Source organism: Hylobates moloch, unplaced genomic scaffold (assembly GCF_009828535.3).
Source record: "Hylobates moloch isolate HMO894 unplaced genomic scaffold, HMol_V3 SCAFFOLD_1, whole genome shotgun sequence".
In the NCBI taxonomy this organism is placed as follows: domain Eukaryota; kingdom Metazoa; phylum Chordata; class Mammalia; order Primates; family Hylobatidae; genus Hylobates; species Hylobates moloch.
The window spans coordinates 19629429-19651426 of NW_026652276.1; the positions used below are offsets into that span (position 1 = coordinate 19629429).

The 21998-nt window shown below is 37.5% G+C and overlaps 1 protein-coding gene across 2 annotated transcripts in view; it reads left to right on the top strand.

Moving 5' to 3' along the window:
• The window catches only part of PAX3 (paired box 3), a 98166-nt gene extending 78498 nt beyond the window's left edge, over positions 1–19668 (top strand). Inside the window, exons 7-10 of one of the 2 annotated variants that reach the window (XM_032753318.2) lie at positions 428–642; positions 18500–18746; positions 19264–19294; positions 19461–19668. In XM_032753318.2, coding sequence (XP_032609209.1) covers positions 428–642; positions 18500–18746; positions 19264–19294; positions 19461–19527 — 560 coding nt within the window. In that variant the 3' untranslated portion in view covers positions 19528–19668. Of the gene's footprint in view, positions 1–427; positions 643–18499; positions 18747–19263 lie in introns of both variants that reach the window. The other variant, XM_032753316.2, reaches the window with a different exon arrangement.
• Positions 19669–21998: the final 2330 nt, after the last annotated feature.

Sequence of the window (21998 nt, forward strand, 5' to 3'; positions counted from 1 at the left end):
TGGATTATGAAAGAGCATTCCAGGCATTTGAAGCTATATTATTACACAACTATTTAGGTACTTTAAAAGTATATTTGATAAGAAATTTGAGACTTGCAGTCCTTACATTGGTTAATTCTCATATTGATAAATAACATTCACTACCAAAATATGTTTGTTAGCATTGCTAATATGATTTCTGCATTTGTATTCTGGATGAGCCTGCCATGAGAGTATATATGTTACTTACAAGTATGTGCAGAGATAGGTGTGACTGTATCTGTTATGGGTGATTCTACAACTGCATGTTAAAAAACGCATTTTGAAGTGAACATTTGATTTGATCAGTAGATGCTCCTGATGGCCTGGTGGCTGATGAACTTTTGCACTGAACTTTCTCTGCTGGCCTAAAAGAAAACATGATGGTTGACAATCTTTTTCATTTCAGCCGTGTCAGATCCCAGCAGCACAGTTCACAGACCTCAACCGCTTCCTCCAAGCACTGTACACCAAAGCACGATTCCTTCCAACCCAGACAGCAGCTCTGCCTACTGCCTCCCCAGCACCAGACATGGATTTTCCAGCTATACAGACAGCTTTGTGCCTCCGTCCGGGCCCTCCAACCCCATGAACCCCACCATTGGCAATGGCCTCTCACCTCAGGTCAGTCCCGTGTTTCTAGACAGACGATTTGCTGTATACCAGAACCAAATACTCAATTCCCTGAGGCAGTAGTGTAATGAATTGCCAAATTTAAACCATAATGTATTCTTTATACAAGCCACATGATTTCAGTTTTCTAGTTTCCTTTCTCTCCACCCTTCCTACTGGCTTCATCAAAAGTTGTAGCTTAGACTTAAAATTCAAGTGATTTTTGATGTAATCTTGGAGACTTTGTGTTCATATTTAGTTGTGAAGGTGTTTGCCATGTTTTGCCTTCTGTATCCTAGTTCTGGGCTTTGGTTAAGAAGCTTGCAAACAGTGGCGGGTTTTTTGTTTTTTGTTTTTTTTGTTTTGAATCGTATTTAAAATTGATAAGGTTTCAATCAATTGATAAGGTTTTAAATTGATGAGATTTCAATCAAAAGCACCTTATAAGAAAACACTAAAGCTTTGACAAAACAATCAGAGAGGAAGCAAACAAGTCCTGTGGAGAGAGACCCAGCTGATGACTACGAACTCTGGAATAAATGAGTTATAAATGCACAAATTAGGGGAATTACTGCTCTTTGGGACTATATAAATATTTGAATGTTGTAATTGTTTTTCTAATTTGCATTGGACTATGAGCTTTTCTTAGGAGATCGTATTAATAAATTGCCTTGATAATTGCATGTGAGAGGGTTGGTTAAATTTCCTACATGTGGCATCTGTCTGAGGTTGACATTATTAGCAGTTGTTTAAATACAGATCCCTTGATTTTATTAGAGAGTGCTTGGCCCAGGTGGCAAGGATAGCTGCCCACTAAATTTGGAGAAATGTCACAAGGGGTTGCAATCTATAATTGCAATCGAGAATCTCTTCAGAGAGTTTGAACAGCTTTATCTGTTCTCAACCCCCTTTTTCCTCTTGGTGGTTAGAAAAACAGAGAGAAGCTCAGAATGACACAAATGAAAAGTGAAAAGACAATTATACTCAATTACACACTAATCACTGACTATCACCACTGCCTAAGCACCAAGAGGGCATTCTAATAGGCAGAAAATGAGATTTTAATGGCACAAAGGGTGGCCAAAATAACAACTCTTATATCTTTGCCTCTTCGTTTTCTTCAACCTGTGGTGTGTGTCTTGGGAGTGGAGTTCCTGGGCTCTGCACGACAGTGATAACTGTGAGCAGCTGAAAAGTTCAAAGCCGGAGGAGTTGAAAAGAATGGATAGCAAAGGCAATGAAATAAACATTTCTGCCTAAAGGCAAAAGTTCATAAATCCCTTTTTGTAACAGTAAATGTAATTAAGTTTCATAGATTCCTATAGCACATCCTGGGATAAAAAAAAAAAAAATTATGAGGTGGCTTTAAACCGCAGCTGAAAAATAACAAAATGAAAACAATGAAAGTGCTTCCTACAAGACTTTAATACATTTTATTTCCAAGTGCTGGCATTTGTGAATATGATTTCTGCATGAAAATCATGGACTCATATTGATAGAGTCATCCTTAAAATACCCAGATTCATGGCATATGAGCTTCTTCCACAACTTAGAAGTAATATCAGAAGTACTTATCTCCGCAATTTTTTAAGATTTGTAGTTTTGGGGGCTGTAGAAAAGCTTTTTATGAGCATGATTTGTTTGAAAGTTTTAATGAAAGTAAACTCCTACCCTAGCTGCTTCTGCAAGGTGAGATCCCAGATTCCATTGGCATTTCTTATACCTTATTTTATTCAATAGCAATAAAACTAATAAGAACCTGTATTCTATAAGTGAAACTGGTAGTTTCTTGTACAAGTGTATTATCTTGTATGTTATGATGTGTATTCTTTTGTATATATAAGTATCACATAAGTAGAATTGCTAGAATATGATCTCCTAACTATTAATCCTTGACTTCAAGAAGCCTGGCTATGATTCTGGAGTTGATGGTAGAGCAAAATCATTCTAATACTAAGCAACGGAAAATTCCACAGGCATTTTTTTCCTGTATTTCTTTACTATATCTTACATATTATGGTAATTCTTGATTACATTGCAATATGCAGGGTATTTTGCATTTTTGCCATACATTTCCACCTCAGACCACCACTAGGAATTTATGTTCTCTTGGTTTTTGTAGCAACCCCACTGAGTTAGAAAAGAGACAAATAATATGAAGTTCCTCCTTATTTCCTCAGGCAAAGTTAAAGAGCAAAGGACAATGAGTAGATCAGTATCTTGCCAAACATATTTATGCAACAATGGAGTAGGAGAATTGGATTCGAACTTAGATTTCTGTAGACTTTGGGCTATATCACTTCTCTGTAATGACTCTATTTAAGCAAGAGGTGCCTACACTACTTTTGCTTGTCTGGCTTTCTTAAAAATATTTTAAAGAAAAATGTGAAGCAAAGAGCTCGTGTCTAACACCGTGGTTTACTTGTTAACTAAAGAAGAGACTAGAGAAAGGCTGGTGATCTATAATAAGTCACTGCTTATTATACAGTACTTTTGAATATACTGGATCATATAACACAGACAATGTTATGCTAACTGATAATAACTAATAGCGTTATGATGGCCATTTCTCCTTTTCCTCACTACTTACTCTTCTACTTCCTCCACCTCTGTCTGGTTATCTAATATGCAGGAAAACCAACTGAGGCCCAAAATGATCGTCACCTTCTTCCAGCCAAAGGATTGATAGGGAGGGAATTAAGACTAGAATCTAGGATTCCTGGTTCCTGGTCTAGGATCTTGTCCATTATAGTCCAGAGTTGAATGAAGAGAAAACAGGTTTCATAAAAAAACAGATGCAGGAGGTTTTAGTCATATTATAAAATAATTTAGTAGAGACTAGTTTTTTAAAACTTTTCTGTTCAGGTCAACTCATGCTCTTTTTGCTAAGTTTAATTTCCATTAATCTTCTATCTTCTCCCCATATTAAAAGCACTGGATGTTCATTGTAGAGAAATAAAAAAAATTGCTTAAAAAGTGTCTATAAAGTAGAAAAACAAATCCCCCAGGGTAACTACGATGAATATCTTTGCATATTGCCTTCTAGCTTTTTAGGTTCTTATGCCTCCTTTAGAAACATAATTGAGCAAGTAGAAAGTAGTGCGTACAACTTCGTATCTTGCCATTTCTCTGTCTTTATGTGTCATCATAAGCCTTTTGCCACCTGTCAACTTACACCGAATTGGATATAGTTTTTTGAGTCACTGTGATCAGTTCACTGTAGATCTCTCTGGTGGAGCTATTTGACATGTTAAAAATATTTCTGCATTTTATTCGACTTTTTCCCTAGAGCCGTTGAAATTGATGTATTGTTTGCCATCCACACTTGGAAATTGTGAGCTGGAATGTGTGTGAATGATTGTAGAGTGGGCTTTCTAGTTTCTCATCAAGGAATTAATAGACACTATAAGGATAGCCCAAGCATTTCTCTCTCTCTCTCTGTGTGTGTGTGTGTGTGTGTTTGTGTATGTGTACAATCGTTGGTTTTTGTTTTGCATCTCTAATGTATCTGTTCCCTCAAGCAAAGGCTGGGAATTAGAGCCATTTGCCAAATGGCGCATCATAGATGCCCGCAGTCCTTTCCTCAGAGAAGCTCTGAGCTTCATGAGGGGCTGGTGTGAAGCAGTGTCTCAGGGAGGTCACACCTATCCAGATGGTCAGAGCTTGGCAATGGACTGATCTGTATTTGTGACAGCCTAAATCTCAGAATACTAACAGCAACCTTTAGAAACTCTGATGTTGTTCCTCCTCAAGTTGCTGAAAGGGTTTGTGCATTATTTAATCATTGGCAAGATTTTCTTGTTCTGAGGGAATCAGCAACAATATCTGGGGAATATTTTCATTTTGCTTATTGGAAAACTGAGGCCAAGGCAACACAATCACCTAATTGATGGAGTGAGCTAGTGGCAGGGTTGAGAGCCAACTCTATCTCTTGTCCAGTTCTTACTAGTTCTTCTATGAACACAAATTACACATTTTAGTGGCTGGTCACCATCAGAGGAAGCATAATGTCCTAAGACATTTCCCAAGGGCTGCCCCAGTGATGTTCGACTGAATTTTCTTGCAGCCATGGTTGAATGGCTTCACAAATGGTGGGCTTGGCTTTTCATTCTATATCGAAGGCTGGATGTGTCAGGGAATTTGAGGTGAGATTCTCAGTGATGTGTGAGAGGGTGGAGAGAGGCTAATGACCTCAAAATTTTCTACCATCTCTGGATAGCTGTTTGAACTGCATAACCTTTTTGGAGATGGGGCTTATAATGAATGACAAAATACACTCTGGGAAGGAAAGCATTTAACTCACTGTAACACGGGCTTTCTTCTGTAGTACCATCCTTCTGAAAGTTTCTGTTCTGTTGATGTGAGGACAATATAGTACATGGGGTAATACAGACCATTTATTTTCCCTCCATCCCTGGAGAGTACATTACCAGCACCTTCCTACACATGCAGGAGGAAAAAGGAATGCTGCCTTGGAATACGGAGTACGGAGGAAGTACTACCATATGCTCAAGATGTGAGGCTAATTGACATTTGGCCCACGTTCTTCTAATTAACTTTTCTTTGCAAGAAATACTACCCTCACTGCTCCCCCACCCCCAAGACACACATAGCCAAACCCCCAGAACAAGAATTAAATTAACAAACTTTTATCATTTCATGCCTCACCCGCCACCCGACTTCTACAAACTCCACAGTTCTTTGGTAACAGTTTCTAAAGATTTCCTGAGTGAAATACAGTATCAGCGGGTTACACGGTTTCTAGGAAAATCTTTTCTATTGTTTTGTAGTATACAAAATGGGCCAACTTGGCTGCATTTAGGGTTCATCAACCATTGCAAATGATTCTTCAAATGTTTTGGCTTTGGTAAAACCTAAAACACATTTTTGCCAAGCACTTTTCCTTCTTAATTTTTCAAACTGTGTATTTTAAGGAAAATTTGATCCATATGGTTTTGATTCATTTACTCTTATATCACTGACATTGTTTTTCCCTGTGAAGCCATTTGATATCCAAGAAGCTTTCTGAGCCTTTCCTACATTCATTTTAAGCATTTTCCTCCCTGAAAAGAGGAAGTTCTGTTTGCAACCTCAGAGCCTATAAGTTTTGAGTTCCTCTCAATTCAGCAATACTTACAAATACATTTGGTATAAATCTGGATTATTATGAACACATTTTGTGTTTAGAGCAGATGGGCAGATTTTAGTTTCTGGTTTATGAGTGAAACCAATGACAAAATAAGAAAATAGGCTTAAATTACAAAAAAAAGTTTTGTTTTAGAGAACCTTTAACTGTTATTAATAAATCCCCATGGTAAGAACTATGCTGTGAGGCCTCGTTTCAAATTTTGTCCAGGTCTTGGGTAAGATGTAATTGAATAACCAGTACACCTGTCCTATTTCATGGATAATCTACTGAGGAAAGAAAAAATTCTCATAAAGATTTGTGTACTGGGCTTGAAAATGCCTGAATGTTTGCCCACCACTCAGCACCACTCAGGAACAAAGAGGAGGTCTGCAGATCTCATCAAGTTTATCCACCATGCATCTAGTAAGTCCGACTGAATCATCACAGACTTGTGTTGATGAGATACCATCTCTGAAATAGACCCAGAAAGAGCGGATAGCTCTTTACACTAATAAGACTGTGGTTAATGGCATAAAATGCCAGGATCAACTTTTTGTTCTTATTCACATTTTACAAAAGCAAACCTTTAACTCTACCACCCATCCAGTTGCTTTTAAAGAATAATATTAAAATTGAGATTATTAGTGTGTAATGTATGTAAATTGCATATTTGGTGTCAGCTACGCCTATTAGGAAGCTTCTTCGTTTCATGCATATATGTATTAGACTATCGTGGTTCCATTTCAAATTAGATTTCAATTGCTCAGCACAGTTCCTTTTGACAAATATTTGTTAATCCTGAAACTTATTAGGAAGAAGCATTTAAGTGTTAATATGTGTACACAAAACTCAAGACTGCTTTTGATTTTGCTTGTCATTTTGGGACCACAGTGCTAACAATGATCTCAAATTCTTTAGCTGCCAAGGCAAAATGATGGTTGTTTGCTCATCCAAGGGGTAAGGACTTGTTATGTGGATGGGATATAGTCATTAAAAATTGTTGCATTGGGTACTTCTCTGTTTCATTTGTTGCCGTGAAAATCTTTCCTACTGTGGCTTGGTAATTCCTTGCCTTTCTCTTGTGCTGTTGATATAGGTCAAAGCAATAAGGTTCACTCTGGTGGTACAGCCAGCTTCTATTTCAAGATAGCTAATTTTCTGGGACGTTTTTGGGTGCACATCCAGAAGCTACTTGATGATAGTCTTGTATCAACAAGGCACTCATTTCACACACTGGTTGCAAATTCTGTGCCCTTGACCTACCTTTATCATTGTGAAGAATCAGACGAGCAAGTAGCCTGCCACCAACCTATTTCCCAATGGAGGGGCTTTCTTCCCTTTACACTTTCCAGGAATTTATCTGTAGAAGAAAAAGGAGTGATGTTGATTAAAGAAATTTGTTGAGTGTCAAACAAAGCTGGAGGCAGAGAGATATAGAAACTTTTTTTACAAAAGTGGCAGCCTCTCGAAGGCTTGAGCGTCTTTCTGTTTCTTTTCTTAAGCAGTTTGTGAGCTAATTGCCAGGGCTTCAGAAGCCTCCATGTTTATGAAGGCTCAAGAACGTTTATGATCATAAATGAGCCCATTTCAGCTACACCAGAATAACCACTGGCCATTTGGAGGTTTCCATTCTGCCATATTAGGTTTTCGAGATGTTCTGCTCCTGGATGAAGACATGGCTGTTAATCCATTTGTTGAATCAATGAGCAGGCTGTAATTGACCTGGTACTTTTGGTTTTTCTCTAAGGCTGTGGTTGCTACACTTAAAGAGTATGAGGAGAGCCCTGGTTTATGTCAGCTCCAGTCACAGCCTCTTGAGTTAATTTGGCGAATTGTGAGAGAGACAACGACTTGGCCCAAATCTCCTTTTTAAAGAAAGGGAGAATGTAGCAGCCAGTGACTGAATCTTACATCATGTCACTGAAATGAGCCAAAAGAAAACCTTCCTTGCTGAATTAATTATTTTTGTGTCTGCTGAGTTGATTTAAATAGAAATTCTGTCAGCTATGTTCTCCTGTACATTGGACAAATCAAATGCAACAACCTTGTGTTTTCTATTTTAGTCCCATTTGAATTCCTCTAGCTCTTGAGTAGAAAAAAAATGAGCATTATTGCTTAGTCTATAACTAAGCAACTAGGATAAAACGTTTTTCTTTGTAGTCGGCAATACACAGCCGTGCTAGATACTATGTGGGCCAATGGCCTGAATCAACCCTTTATATGTGGTTGGAATGCAATGTAAAGCTTTTAATTTATTATTGCATTTGCAAAATGGCAATATCTTCAGAAATCTGAATACTTGCATATTTATTCAATTAGGGGATGAATGTGTGCTTTGTACTACAGACACAGAAGACTTGATTTAGTCATTAGTTGTATACTATTTGTGTGTGTGTGTGTTTTTGTTTTTCCAAAGAATCTGTCTGTGTAAAACAGTCTGGGTTTCATCAAAGGTATATATTTTTCAATGTATAGTAGAATATTTAAAAATTTATCTTGACATTTAGCTCGAATTCAGTAAACTAGAGTTTCTGAGATTAGCGATTGCATTGCCCCTGCTGATCAGTGGAACAGATGGCAAATTGGGAGACATTTGGGGAGAGTGCATTTTGCAGAATAATGGGGTAGCGTGTCTACATTGAAGGGAATATTTCTTAGCTGTGAGATGACTGTTCGGGTAACCTTTAGCACAGAACTAATGAAAGAAGCAAGCATTACTTAAAGAAGTCACTTTTCTTTTTTCTCATGAAAATACTGATGTCTCATTTTGGGCAGCTTGCGTTATTGCATCTGTCCTGAGATTTCAAAATACCCGCTGCAGAGATGATCCTCTATTTGTGTCACTCTATGCTTCTAGCTCAATGTCAACCCTTCCATGACTCTTCCAGGCAAAATTTCTTTTTTAGCCTCTATTGATGCCACATTATTATATTTATACCTTGTTAAAACACATACCAGACTCTATTCTATTATAGTGTATCCACACCCCTACTGCCTTTGATTATGAGCTTCTAGAGGAATGATGCTATTTGAACACCCTGAAACCAAACCAAGCCTCATGATAAAGTCTTGTTCCCCAAAGCAGCCTCTGTGGAACAGTGGTGTGAGAGAAAAGTATTCTGAAGGTAAAATTTGGTAAAAGTCATAAATTATATCCGTTTATCTTTCAGTGTAGGAGTGCACATTAGCCTACTACAGGCCCCGACAAGTCTTGCAGTATGAAAACATGTTTAACTTTGTTTAATTCAGTGTATTCTAATCTGATTATGGAGCCCTTTTGTTGAATACCAAACTATCAAGTTTTGAGGAACATTTCGTGGGATGTACTGAATGATGGAAAACCCACGTGGAGACCTCACTCTTGATCCATTTGTTTCTAAAATGACTCCTTGATTTTTTCCACAGGTGAATGTTTTTTTTTTCTAATTAACGTCTGATGGTGTCTTCTACCTCAACACAGTGTCAGCCCTTTGTGTAAGAACTTAGTGCAGGGGGAGACTAATTTTTAAAGAAGAGGCTATAAACTACCAAATAATATTTAGGATGAGGCAGATAAGGGGGTAAAGGAAAAGAAAGCATTCGTATCTAATGAATCGATTGCAGTGTGGATAGAACTCATTAATCTAAAGACAGCACCAGTAGAGTTCAAACTTAGCCGCTTACTAGCAGTGCATTTTCACATAAACTGTTTAAATTACCTCAGCTTCTTCTGTACCTTCTTGTTCAACTTAGATGATATTGAAAAAAAATTGTCTTGTAGACGTAGGCTGAGGAACATTAAGTGCTTTTTGATAAAGTATTGATGCTATTGCAACAGGGTTTCATTATTGTTGACTTAAAAATACCATGTGTGGCCAAGTGTGGTGGCTCACACCTATAATCTCAGGACTTTGGCAGGGATCGCTTGTGTCTAGGAGTTTGAGACCAACCTAGACAACATAGTGAGACCTTGTCTCTATAAAAGATACAAAAATTAGCTGGGAATGGTGGCCTGCACCTGTACTCCCAACTACTCAGGAAGCTGAGGTGAGAGGACAGCTTAAGCCCAGGAGGGTGAGGTTGCAGTGAGCCGTGATTGTACCATTGCACTCAGCCTGGGTGACAGAGTGAGATTCTGTCTCAGAAAAAAAAAAATATGTGAATCTCTGACAAAAATATACTTTTGCTTGTCCATGAAAAATAAAGCAAACACGGAAACTGAGTGACATCAAAGGAAAGGCGGTATGTTGGTAAATTGGAATATTTTCAAGTGTTCTAGTTAGACATTTCAAAGATCTAAGGATTCATATTGATGTCCATTCAGAATGCAGTAACTCTAAGGTGGCTGGATAAGATAGTCTCCAGAAATATAATGTACTAAGATCAATTTATTTGAGAAATTCAGGTTACAATAACATGATAATCCACTATAATGAAAACTAAAGTTAACCCTTTATTCCATGGGGCTAGGAGCAGGGAGGGGAGAGGGTCATCCTGTTGTTTTTCTTTTTGGATTCTAGTTTTGACTTATTGAAATATAATATTGACATGAATGTATTTTTGAAAATATACAGTCCATCTTCTATAACAATAGATACTGGGTAAATTAGAAGCATGATACTTGCCTCAAAGGCAGGGGAATCTGATATGCGGTGATGCTTCTTTCACCAGCCAAGGATAAGGGTAGCTAAAACATCATGTACCATCAAAAGGTTTTGGAACATAAGGGACAATCTAAGTGATTTTGAATTTATCAATTGAGGAGCATTTTTTAAAATCACTAGATTACAAAGATTTTATTTTGCTAGGATCTGCAGGAGCAGAATTAGTTTCTGTAGATCAAAGTAGGTTCTGTATGTTGCCAGCCTACATCAAGTTGCCTGTGCAGTAGGAGACATAACCACTGCCCAAATTATGACCATAAGCACAAGTCGTCAGGTGGAAAAGAGAACACAGCATCATCATTGGTTCAGTGCCCCTGGAGTTAGGTATGGGAGAGAATTAAGGTAAATGCGATTTTAGTTTAATGGTGTAGTAGTTTCTAGCTTTTGGAAGACTGTGTTCTCAGATGTTGTCTCACATTTGTAGAGTTGGTAGAAATTCCATTAATTTGATTAAATTTAATTTTCCTTTTTTTGAGACAGAGTGTCACTCTGTCACCCAGGCTGGAGTACAGGGGTGCAATCACGGCTCATTGCAGCCTTGACTTCCTGGGCTCAGGTGATTCTCTTACCTTAGCCCCCCAGTAGCTGGGACTAAAGGTACATGCCACCACGTCCAGCTGATTTTTTTTTTTTTTTTTGTAGAGACAGAGTTTTGCTGTATTGACTAGGTTAGTCTTGAACTCCTGGGCTCGAGCAATCCTCTGGCCTCAGCCTCCCAAAGTGCTGAGATTACAGGCATGAGCCACCGCATTTGGCCAAATTCCATGAATTTTAAATGAATGCTTATTCTGACTTACCACAGAGCCTATGAAACAGACCAGCAAGTGTTTTCTAAAGAGTATGTTCGTTCTTAGACTTTTGCAAGCCTGTTCTCCATTTCCCCATGATTAACAGAAATACCTTTCCTGACATCTACTCATCAGTCACAGGTAAATCAGTATCACCAGGTCTTTTCAGTTGGTTCTTTTCTTTATCTTAAGGATGTACCTTCCTCCACAAGAAGAGAAGGGTAGAGAAGCTTCTTTTCTGTAGTCTTCAGACATTTCATAGCTGCAATCTTATGCTATTGACTTTGGGCAGCCACAGAAATATTTGCTTACATCATACCTGGTCTGGAAGAAAGAAGAAATTTCCTTGTTGAGCTGGACAACCATTTGCTTCCTTTAGCAGATCAGAATGTCTGCCCTACATGTTGTTAGAGTGGTAGGTGGAGGGAAAACTTTTAGGGAAATGGGAATATAGTATATATAAACCAACATTCCTCTGCTTGGGAGAGGCAGAGTTGAAGCTCTTTTCGCTAAAAGGCAGTATTTCTAGTTTATTATAAGTGATTTGTGAGTCTCAAATGGGACTGTGAAGTTAAAGGTCAGCAAGATTTTCATTAATGAATGGTTATTAGGGTGAATCAGCCCTGCATTTCCTTACGTGGAAGTTTGGTTTACAGGCAATTAGAGAGAAAATTTTGAATGTCATATCACTGAAGTATTGTGAGATGCCCAAACATAGAGCTTTTCTCTTTCTATATTTAGAATCCCAAGTCTCAAAGGGTCAATTAATATTTAGCAAAAGTATCCTAGAGTAGTCATGAAATGAAACCAAGATACACGTTTGATTTTCCACAGTCATGTTCTCAGACTGGATTTTGAAATGGTGATAAGTTTGAGCACACACGCTTTAGAGGGCTACTGTGGTTGTGAGAAATTTCCTGAAATGAGAAGAGTTAACAGCAGGTAATGTCATTCCTCCGAGAAAGAGTTTGAGGCTCTGTGTGTTAAGTGATGAATGAGGGTATCTGACCCACATCTGTTTTACATTAGAATGGAACATTGCCCTGACATCCTCAGGAGCATTTGTCAAGATTCCCTGGACAGAGCTTCTGTAAATTACATGCTGCAAATGTGTCAGGGTCAGATAAGAGGATATCATTAACTCCCTCAAGTTTACTCAGGGCTCTGTCAGTCCCCCTTAATATGCTAAGGGCCAACAATTTTCCTGAGCCATTTTGTTATATTTTTCATTCATAGAAGGAAAAAATATTTGCTATAGTCCCCCAATATTGCACATGTTCTTTTCCCATAAATCATATTAATTGTAGACATGGTCACAAAGCATATTAAATGCAGGCATGCGTAAATGAATTAAAACATATGAGAATTTTATTATGCCCATGGTGGGTCTAACATAGTCAAATACCAGCGGTATTAACTGGCATGCTTTTTCATTTAGGTGGAATGAGCTTTTTCTTAATGGGCTTTATTGATAATAGATGGACATGATATAGTTATTCATCACTGGCTAGAAGTAAACTAGAAGTTTTATATATATATATATTTATATATACACACACACACACACACACTTTAGAGGGAAGGCTAGAAGGCTGAAAACCCCTTTATATCATACAAAATCATAATTCACAATGGTTTTTTAAAAAACAACTAAATGTGCATATTAAATGTTAAATTAGAAAAACATCTGCCTAGTTAAGAACAAGTATCTATGGTTATGCAACTCATTTCTGTGCTAATTCTCTGTCTAGATTTATATTTTAGTCATCAGTCCCTAAAGAATATTGCTATTAAATTTAACACTTAGCTCTATTGAGCAATAGGTATTCAAAATAATTGATAAAAATGAGCTATTTCTGTGATTGGTCACAGGGCTGGAGATGAAACATACATAATACCTTAGAGTTTAATTGAGACAATACTTACTGTACTCTTTACAATGAAAACTTGGAAATGTATGCTGCATATGAAGCACACTTGTCTGGCACTCATACTTTTTCATCATGCATTAAACACAGCTACTTGTAAAATGTAGGCTAAGGATTAAAATAAAACATGCACAGGTTTTCTATCTGGTTAGGTAAAGGTCAGTCTTGGCCTTTCCCTAACTCTCAGGATGGGTGAGAAGGTCACCACACATACCTTAAGAGAAACTTCTGCCTTCAGGCAACTTCCCTCTTACAGCTTTCAAACAGACAGGACCCAAAATCTAATTATTTAGATGCTAATCAACTGCAGGATAATTCCTAAGGCATTTGAATCTGAGGACAACATTTTCAGGAAAGTCTCTGCTCTTTAAATTTAGGTTTTTAACCTCAAAGATACAGTTACTGAAATTTAACCATTAGATGACTCCAGTAACACCTATATTGGCAAAAAACATTTGGATAAACATTTGAACAATTTTGTTTGGTTCTGAAAATAAATTATATCTAAATAAAAAAATATAGTCAGTAGATTTTTGGAGGAAAAGATGGAAGGCTAAAAAAACTCTTTATGTCATACAAAGCTGTAATTCACAACATTTAAAAAAAAAACTAAATGTGTATGTTAAATGTTAAATCAGAACATCTGACTACTTAAGAACAAGAAAGGAAATAAAGATGTGAACCAAGAATTCCTACTAAAGAAAAAAGAAGCGCCTGGATGTGCACCATAATTTACTAAATCATTTTAAATTTCTGATAAGCTTCAGGCACTTTCAACTGATGGGAAAACCGTAATGCTTGTGCCAAGACAAATATTTTCCAGACATATCATTTTAAAGGTAAATCTTAATTTGGCCCATAGTTTTTATCTTTTTTATTTAATCTTGCAATAGGAAAATTAATTCAAGAGAAATACGGCATGGAGCAATTGTAAAGACTTAGTTTTTCCTGAACCATATAATCTTCCAATCAAGATATAAACAACCTATTTGGAATTCTGAAACTTGAGAATGAGTTTAAAGAGATCTTCAGAAAATGTCTCTCTAATAATGCAAAAGATGGAGGAGCTGGTAGAAGAAACGTGGACATAAATTCGGAAGCTTTGAATTTGTTTTTAAAGGCTGTTCAAAAAACAATTTAGAAACAGTATGTGGAACACATTTTGGAGGTAACAATTTAGAAATCTGCTTAATAGATTTTTTTTTTTAGATGGCTCACAACTAAAAGTAAAAAGAAAGAGTTCTCCTTACTTCCTTTTCTAACGAGACAGAACAGAGATCTTTATTAAAGAAAAACTCTTCCTGGTCATTGCATCTCCTGGATTTACCTGGCATTTAATGAGTGTGATCTGTGTTCAGGAGACAGAACTGAGTAGCCTTGAATTTGTTTCTTTTTCTTTGAAATTGTTTGTCAAAACTAGGCAATCAAGCTTCTCTCATACCCCAAATTAAAAAAAAAATAATTGGTACAAAATGCCAGTCCTGTAGTAGAAATATCTTACTAATGGTTTAAGGGGAGGGCAAAAAAAGTCCACTTTACAACAAATGAAGATTGATTTTAGGCTTTGAATTACAAATTTGAAGGAATTTGTAGGAAAAGCATGCCTAAAAGAAATTCTGACATTATTCTTAAAAAGAAAATGTGACTGGAAGACGTTCCATAACCATATTGGATAAGTTCTAAGAAGTTCATTCACCAACTTCTTTGTGCACAGAAAGAAATTTCCACAGCTTCCCTTGAACCACATGAAACACAAAATAGCTTTTAAAGAAACATACATGAAAGTGTAATGGAACCCTTCTACAGAGATTTGAGGTTTTAAATTATGTGAGGGGAGAGTAGTGCATTTTCTACTGATGTCCTCACTCCCCCCGCCAACACATATTTTTTAAAAATGTAAAACAGTAGGTTTGTAAAATGGTGTATATTTCTCAAGTTTTCTCAGTGTGAAATATTGAAATAAATCACATTATAATTATTTATTAATCTCAGTTTCAGGCCAAATGTAGGAAAATGTTAGTACTGTATTCTCCATCCTTATAAGATTCTTGAGATTATGATTATAATATGTGACCATTGCAGTGGAAATAAGAACTTGTGAATGTCTGTCTTGGGGGCTCTATCAGGGAAGTCAAAGGAACGAAAGATAACTGGTCTCTGGTCCCCTCTATGCCCTCACATCAGCGCCTGCAAGTATTGGGCTGCTGTGCTGAGCGCTGTGGCTAAAGGAGACGCCCTCGCTAGCTTTCTGTGTGTGACAATAGTGACACACAGGAAGACCCTGCAGGTGTCCTTCCTATTTGGTCATGTTTTGGGATGTCTTAAAGCTACTCAGCCCTGGAACCTTTGAGGAACTATCTTTCTATTGCCCTGATATGGCCCTGCAAACAGTGTATCTTCTCCATCCTTCAATAGATACACTTCAAGATCTTAAGAGTTAAATCCTTTCCTAAAGAATTTTCTAATGCAGCGACTGCCAAAAGTTGCTTCATGAACGACATCATAAGCTGATTTTTGCTTATAGGAAGGACATGTTTCTTCTCTTTTAGGACCTTCTTGGGTTCCCCCATCCCCTGTAATTAGTTATTGCTGCCTTCAAAGTTATGCAAACAAAAAATGTACGGCAGGGGATTTTTTAAAAAGTTTATCACAAAAATGTACATATAGCTCATGGCAAAGTGTGCATGTTTTGAATAAAATTCTGCTCTGAGCTCATCAAGTAAAGCTATACATAGAGCATTCCGTTTCTCTCTTAAAGTGACATACCATTGACTGAATTTCAAGTAAGTATCTTCATGAAAGACACTATTAATTTAGAGTTTATTTTCCTTTTATTTAGTGCCACTGGATATCTTTCCTCTCTGAACTGATATAGTTATAAAATTGCTTTTTCTAAGTTTTTAAATTTTGCTTAACACAACTTATTCATGGTAAAATATTTGCCCTGTGTGATTATTCCCTTTCATTAAAAAAAAATCACATTTTTAAATGTTTTTATGTTCATGTCCAATCTCACCCATCAGGATTGCACACGAAAATGTACTCCTGATTTGAAAGGAATGTGTTTGGCACCAAACAACCTCTAACTTAAAGACTCTTTTCTTCTAAAAGAGATGTCTAATTTGAACTGAAATTTCATAATTAATAAATTAGTGTATCAATTGAAGTTCATGAATTTTCCAAGTATACACTTATATAGAAATCATCTATATAAGCTCAAAGAAAGGCAAAAAGAACCCACGTAGATGGAAAACATATCCAGGAACTAATTTAAATGCATTCTTAGTTATGTTCAAGTGTTTTTAAATAGTGAAATGAAGAAATTGCTATAAACGATGCTGGGTAGGGCCCTAAAAGAACCCACATTCTAGTGATTTTCCATCTTCCTGGAATTGTCAATCCTATTGATGCTTAACTTTATTTTGTGACTTTTGCTTTCTCCAAATCCCCAATAAAACAAAACTAGGCTCTGCCACAAAAAATGTTTTGTGTTTTTTTTTAAAGAATATAACTAATTTTTTAAAATTGTAAAAAAAAGATGTTTCACCACGTATCTCAAAAAATTTTAGATTCCTGGGATGTCTTTCAAAATGTGGGCATTACTGTGTTGCTTTGCCCACGCGGGCCCACCTTCCCATGTGTGTGCATAGACAATAACTCAAATGAAAGAGAGACAACAAAATGAAAAACAGGATTTCTGGGGAAGGCAGGAACATCCGTTCAAATGTTCTGTAAAAATGGAGGAAGAGCGGATAATTGATAATCCACAGAAGGTGCATCTCTTTTTTCTCTGTCTTTTGGGGCTAACTGAAGATGGATCAGCTCAGAGCTTTAATTCAAGAAGATTTTACTTAATCATAAGGATTACGCAAACCCTTCCCAAAGGGAATTATGGGATCCTTCTTTTTGGAATCTGAGCTGAGATGCTTTCTGGGAAGTAAAACTAGACCCGGCTCCCGCCCAACTGCCTCTCAGATTCCTGCTTTACTGGAACTTCTAGATCCAGGGTTCTATTGCCTGAATTATGAGACTTATTTTGTAGTTAGCATGAGGGCTTATAGTCAGGGCTTGGTTGTCATTTCTGCCCTCTCCTCTTTCGCTTATTTGTACACTTTAATCTCTGTAGGCTTCACATTTCCTAAAATGAGACAGGACTGTTATGGAAATGTTGTGGAATTGTTGGATACTGCATTTAAATACTTTGTAAGTAGATGTGTCTTAGGGGGGGCTCTTCACCTGGCGTTAGATTTCCTTTGCAATTGCTTTTGAACCCTGCCACAGAAGGGTACACAGTTTAGAAAAATCGCTTCCTCTCTCGTGTGGCAGTTTTCCAGCTGCAAAATTAATTATCCACTTACTTTCACCACAAGGTGCTGTAAGGGTCAGGGATCTTGAGTTGGTGAAACAGTTCACCATGTTGATCCGTAAGTTATTCTGTCACAGGATATTTTTCTTTTTTCCAAGTTGTCTTACTCTCCAGGTTATTTACAAACTGAACTTTTTAAGACCATGTTTACATTTCAGGCTTGTCTTTCCTTTTAACACTTCATATATATATATGAAATGGTGGTTTAGAGAAGAAATAAAATAATAGGTAATGGAGGCTTTTACTTGGAGAATCATTTACATTTCATTCGTTCGGCACTTAATATGTGTCAAGCACTCACTGCTTTAGGTGCTGGGATATAAAGATGAGTAGATTGCTCCTCTGAAAGCTCTCACCAGTCAAAGCAGGTGACTGAACTAATGAATATACCATGGGAGGGGTAAGTAAAGTACCAGAGACCATCAGGAAAGGAGTAAATATTTCTAATTACCAAAGGATGGCCAAGACAAGGAAAGGGGCTTTCTTGAGAGGGAACACTATTAAATAATAATAATTTAAAAAAAGGCACAGAGGTCTCAAAGTACATGAAAAATAACTTGATTTGGATTCATTTATCTTTTAAAAATATAAGCAAATGACTATTTAAAAATCACATGTGAAACTTCCAGATTTAATGTATGAATAGACATTTTTCTATATGAACAGATACAATTTCTCCCTCTTTTCATCCCTTTTTTCCCCTTCTTTGAAATTCCAGTCTGATTTTATCACTAGGGACGTGGTGTAATCTCTCTCTTTCCTCTTCTCCTTCCTTCTTTTCCTTTTCCCCCTCTTCTCCCTCCTCCTTTCCTTCTTCTGAAACTGCAGTCAGATGTTATCGTCAGGCGTGATGTAATATCTCTGCCACTTAGAATTGGGGTCATAGTCTCCTGGACAGCTCTTTAACAGATTTCCAAAGAAATAAAAACTGGACTGTCAAGTTATTCTTTCAGCTGTAGGCTGTAATCTGGTTCTCTCTGCATTTTAACTTCTTCCCAATCTGGCTGTTTTTTTAGGTAATGGGACTCCTGACCAACCACGGTGGGGTACCTCATCAGCCCCAGACTGATTATGCGCTCTCCCCTCTCACTGGGGGTCTGGAACCTACCACCACGGTGTCGGCCAGCTGCAGTCAGAGACTAGACCATATGAAGAGCTTGGACAGTCTGCCAACATCTCAGTCCTACTGTCCACCCACCTATAGCACCACAGGCTACAGTATGGACCCTGTCACAGGCTACCAATATGGGCAGTATGGACAAAGTAAGCCTTGGACTTTTTAGGGGGCAATTTCTCCTGGAAGGGAGATAAACTCAACTCTTCCTTAAGAAAGGTGAATTAGAGGCAAGATTAAGCCACACATGCCGGTATCAATTTTCTTTTTTTTTTTTTTTTTTTTTTTTTTGCAAAGCCAGCTGACTGTTCCAGCAGGGGCTTCCTCGTGTAATTATTTTCTTAACTGATGTCAACAACATCTTGTGGTTATTAATTGTTGAGACGTGAAACCTGATTGCCACTAGGTAAAACACAAGGGTTGGCCAAAATGAAATAATCCCTGACATTAGAAACACATGTTCTTAATGAGGTCAGCTCCAGGATCATATGGGGGATAATCCCAGGGACACAAAGTTGTGTCAAACTTGTCTCAGGAATAAAAATATTAATCTCAAGCCTTTGATACCATGGTATTAAATATGACATTGTCAGCCTGTAGCTGATCTTGCCCCTGACTGTGAATTGTCCCAGCATGACCTAAAAAGCTGCGTGTGTTTCCTTACAGGTGCCTTTCATTATCTCAAGCCAGATATCGCATAAGTGAACTGTCCACTTGGAGCTAAAACTGGCCCTGTTTCTGGTCTTCGCAGCCTAGACATGAAGAATCTGCTCAGAAAACAAAAAAGTTACCCTTTTTTTGTGGGGGGGCGGGTGGTCCCAATAGGAGACAAAGGAGAGCGATTGATTTTCTTCCTCCAATAGTTGGTTTCAAATTCTTTTGAACACGTTCGACAAAAGCAGTGGAGAAGAGGAAGACCTGGAGCAATAAAAGACAAATGCAACATTTTAAGGCAGTGGTTTCACATGGTTACATATCAAAATATCCCAGTTCTTTAGTGCTGATCATCGAGGAGCTAGAACATTCCATTTGCTTGTGTGAGTGCATGTGTGTGTGTGTGTGTGTGTGTGTGTGTGTTGTGTGTGTGTGTGTGTGTGTGTGTGTGTGTGTGTGTGTGTGTGTGTATTGAGATTTACCCAGACTGGTTTGGGCAAGCAGACTGTTCTAAAATATAATAGAATACTCTAAAGTATAACATGTCGATGTTCGATGCTGATACTTCTACAACTTTAAAACTGCTCACTTCATGAAGCAAGAATGGAGGAATCCTTGACTTTTACACACTGGAAATTGAAATAAAAATAAATGCAACCATTTTTAGGAAGCTAGACTAGCTGTAAAGGACCTCCTAAATAAATTATTTGTTACTGTATCCTCATTTGTAATCTAGTTGTCAATAAATGTCCCAGATACGTCTTGTTAACAAGATATGGGCTACCAGGAAGAAGGATTTGTTTCCCTTTCCAGTGTGGGGAGAGGTGTGTGACGTTCTTCCAGTTCACATTTATTTGGTAGCCCACCTGGGTTGGAGGAAGGGCACGGTGGAGAGAAAGTGACATGCATTCACATATCTGCTTATCAGTGTGCAATACTGTGTACCTCATGGATGCTTTGGCAATGCCCAAGGCGATATAAACAAAATCAGAAGTATATTTTTGCAGGTGCTTTTATTTTCACAGCCCATAATTCATAGTGATAGAGTGCAGTGATATTTGCCATTTGCTGGACAACCAGCACCCGGGTTGCTCCTTTGATTAGAGACCAGATCAGATAATTATGCTTTTAAACTGATTACGTTTACATTCTTCTCTTTTCTATGAAAGGCAGGGCAAGAACAGAAATGTTCACATGGCTCTCATGTACTTTTAAATTATACAATGATATCCAATATTAAAAGATTATAGGAACTGAGGTTTACATACGTTTGTGTGGTGACATTTTAGAATGTCAATAAATTTGCTTTTTGAGATGTTGAGAGGAACAAGAAGGTGGAAGGCAGTGTTATTTATTTCTTTCTATTCTTGGAAACGTGAATGAGGTAGGCACAAATACATTCCTTTTAGAGTTAAGAACTATGACGTAGCGAGTTAGTGAGACTAGATGTAGTACCGAATTTAGTTCATGCATTGGTCTTAGAGGGTGATGGAATAAGAGAAGTACTATCTTTGTGTTGCAGCCTCAACCAACAACAATGTGTTGTAAAAATGTCTTTCATGTAAAAAGTGCAGTAAATATTTACTATTTATAATGAATAAACAGTTATGAAAACTTGCCCACTACTGCTTTTTTGGGGAAACCGGTGAGTGTAGTATAAATGAAAACTTGGCAATGGGGAGCCCAATGTACATGTATTCGCTTCTGGTGGACCCTTTCTATGAGAATATTCTGTAGACAAATAAGGTTACATAACCCACAATTGTATTCTCTTGAAGAAGTTTGGTTGAACACACTTTTAAGGATTGAAGTTTATGTTTTTATCAGTGTAGCATCTAGAAAAACCCTTCAGTTTAGCTTCCTTCATTTTTCTTTGGTTCTCTCAGAGTTATCCAATCCCTTTACTGTCACTTAGAGATATGTTTTCCCTGGAGTTCCAGGCTCCATCTTCATCTCTAAGTCATCTCCACTGAAATTTTTATTTAAAACTCTCATATTTTATTTATTTTATTTTAGCAGCCTACTTTATTCTTCATGAAAGATATTACTGCCTACTTCATTCATTCTTCCTTTCTTCCTTCTCCTTCCCTCCCTCTCCTGATCCTTTCTTCTCTCCCTCCCTCCTTCCCTTCTTCCTGAATGTATTTAACGAGAGTCCAAATGTGCCAGGCATGGTGATTGGCACTTGTGTTATAGCGGTGCTTGTAGGCTAGTAGAGAAGGCAGAGGAGTAAATGCATAGTTTCAATAAAGTGCAAGGACTGTTATTTTAGAAGGAATAATCATAATACCTTTTGAAGCTCTTACTTGTATTAACTTATTTATTACTCTCCACATGTCACATGCAGCAAGTGATGTCACTACCATTCCTTTTGTACAGATGAGAAAACTGAGGCTCAAGGAACTTATATGAATCACTCAGTGGCAGAGCTAGGATTTGAACCTAGTACAATCTCAGTGCCCAAGGTGTTTAAACTCATGCTCTTCTGCTTCCTCAAGACTGGTGTGAGAGAACCTTACAGTCAGGATGATCTAAAAGGGTGCTTTTCAATTCAGAAGCTACTAGCCATGTATCCCTATTTAAATTTAAAGAAACAGAAGTACATAAAATGACAAAATTAGTTCCTAAGTTGCACTAGCCACATTTCAAGTGTGCGATAGTCACCTGGGGCCAGAAGCTGCCATACTGGGGATTGTTGCTGTGGAACATTCCACATCACAGGAAAGTTGACTGGTCAGCTGATTGAA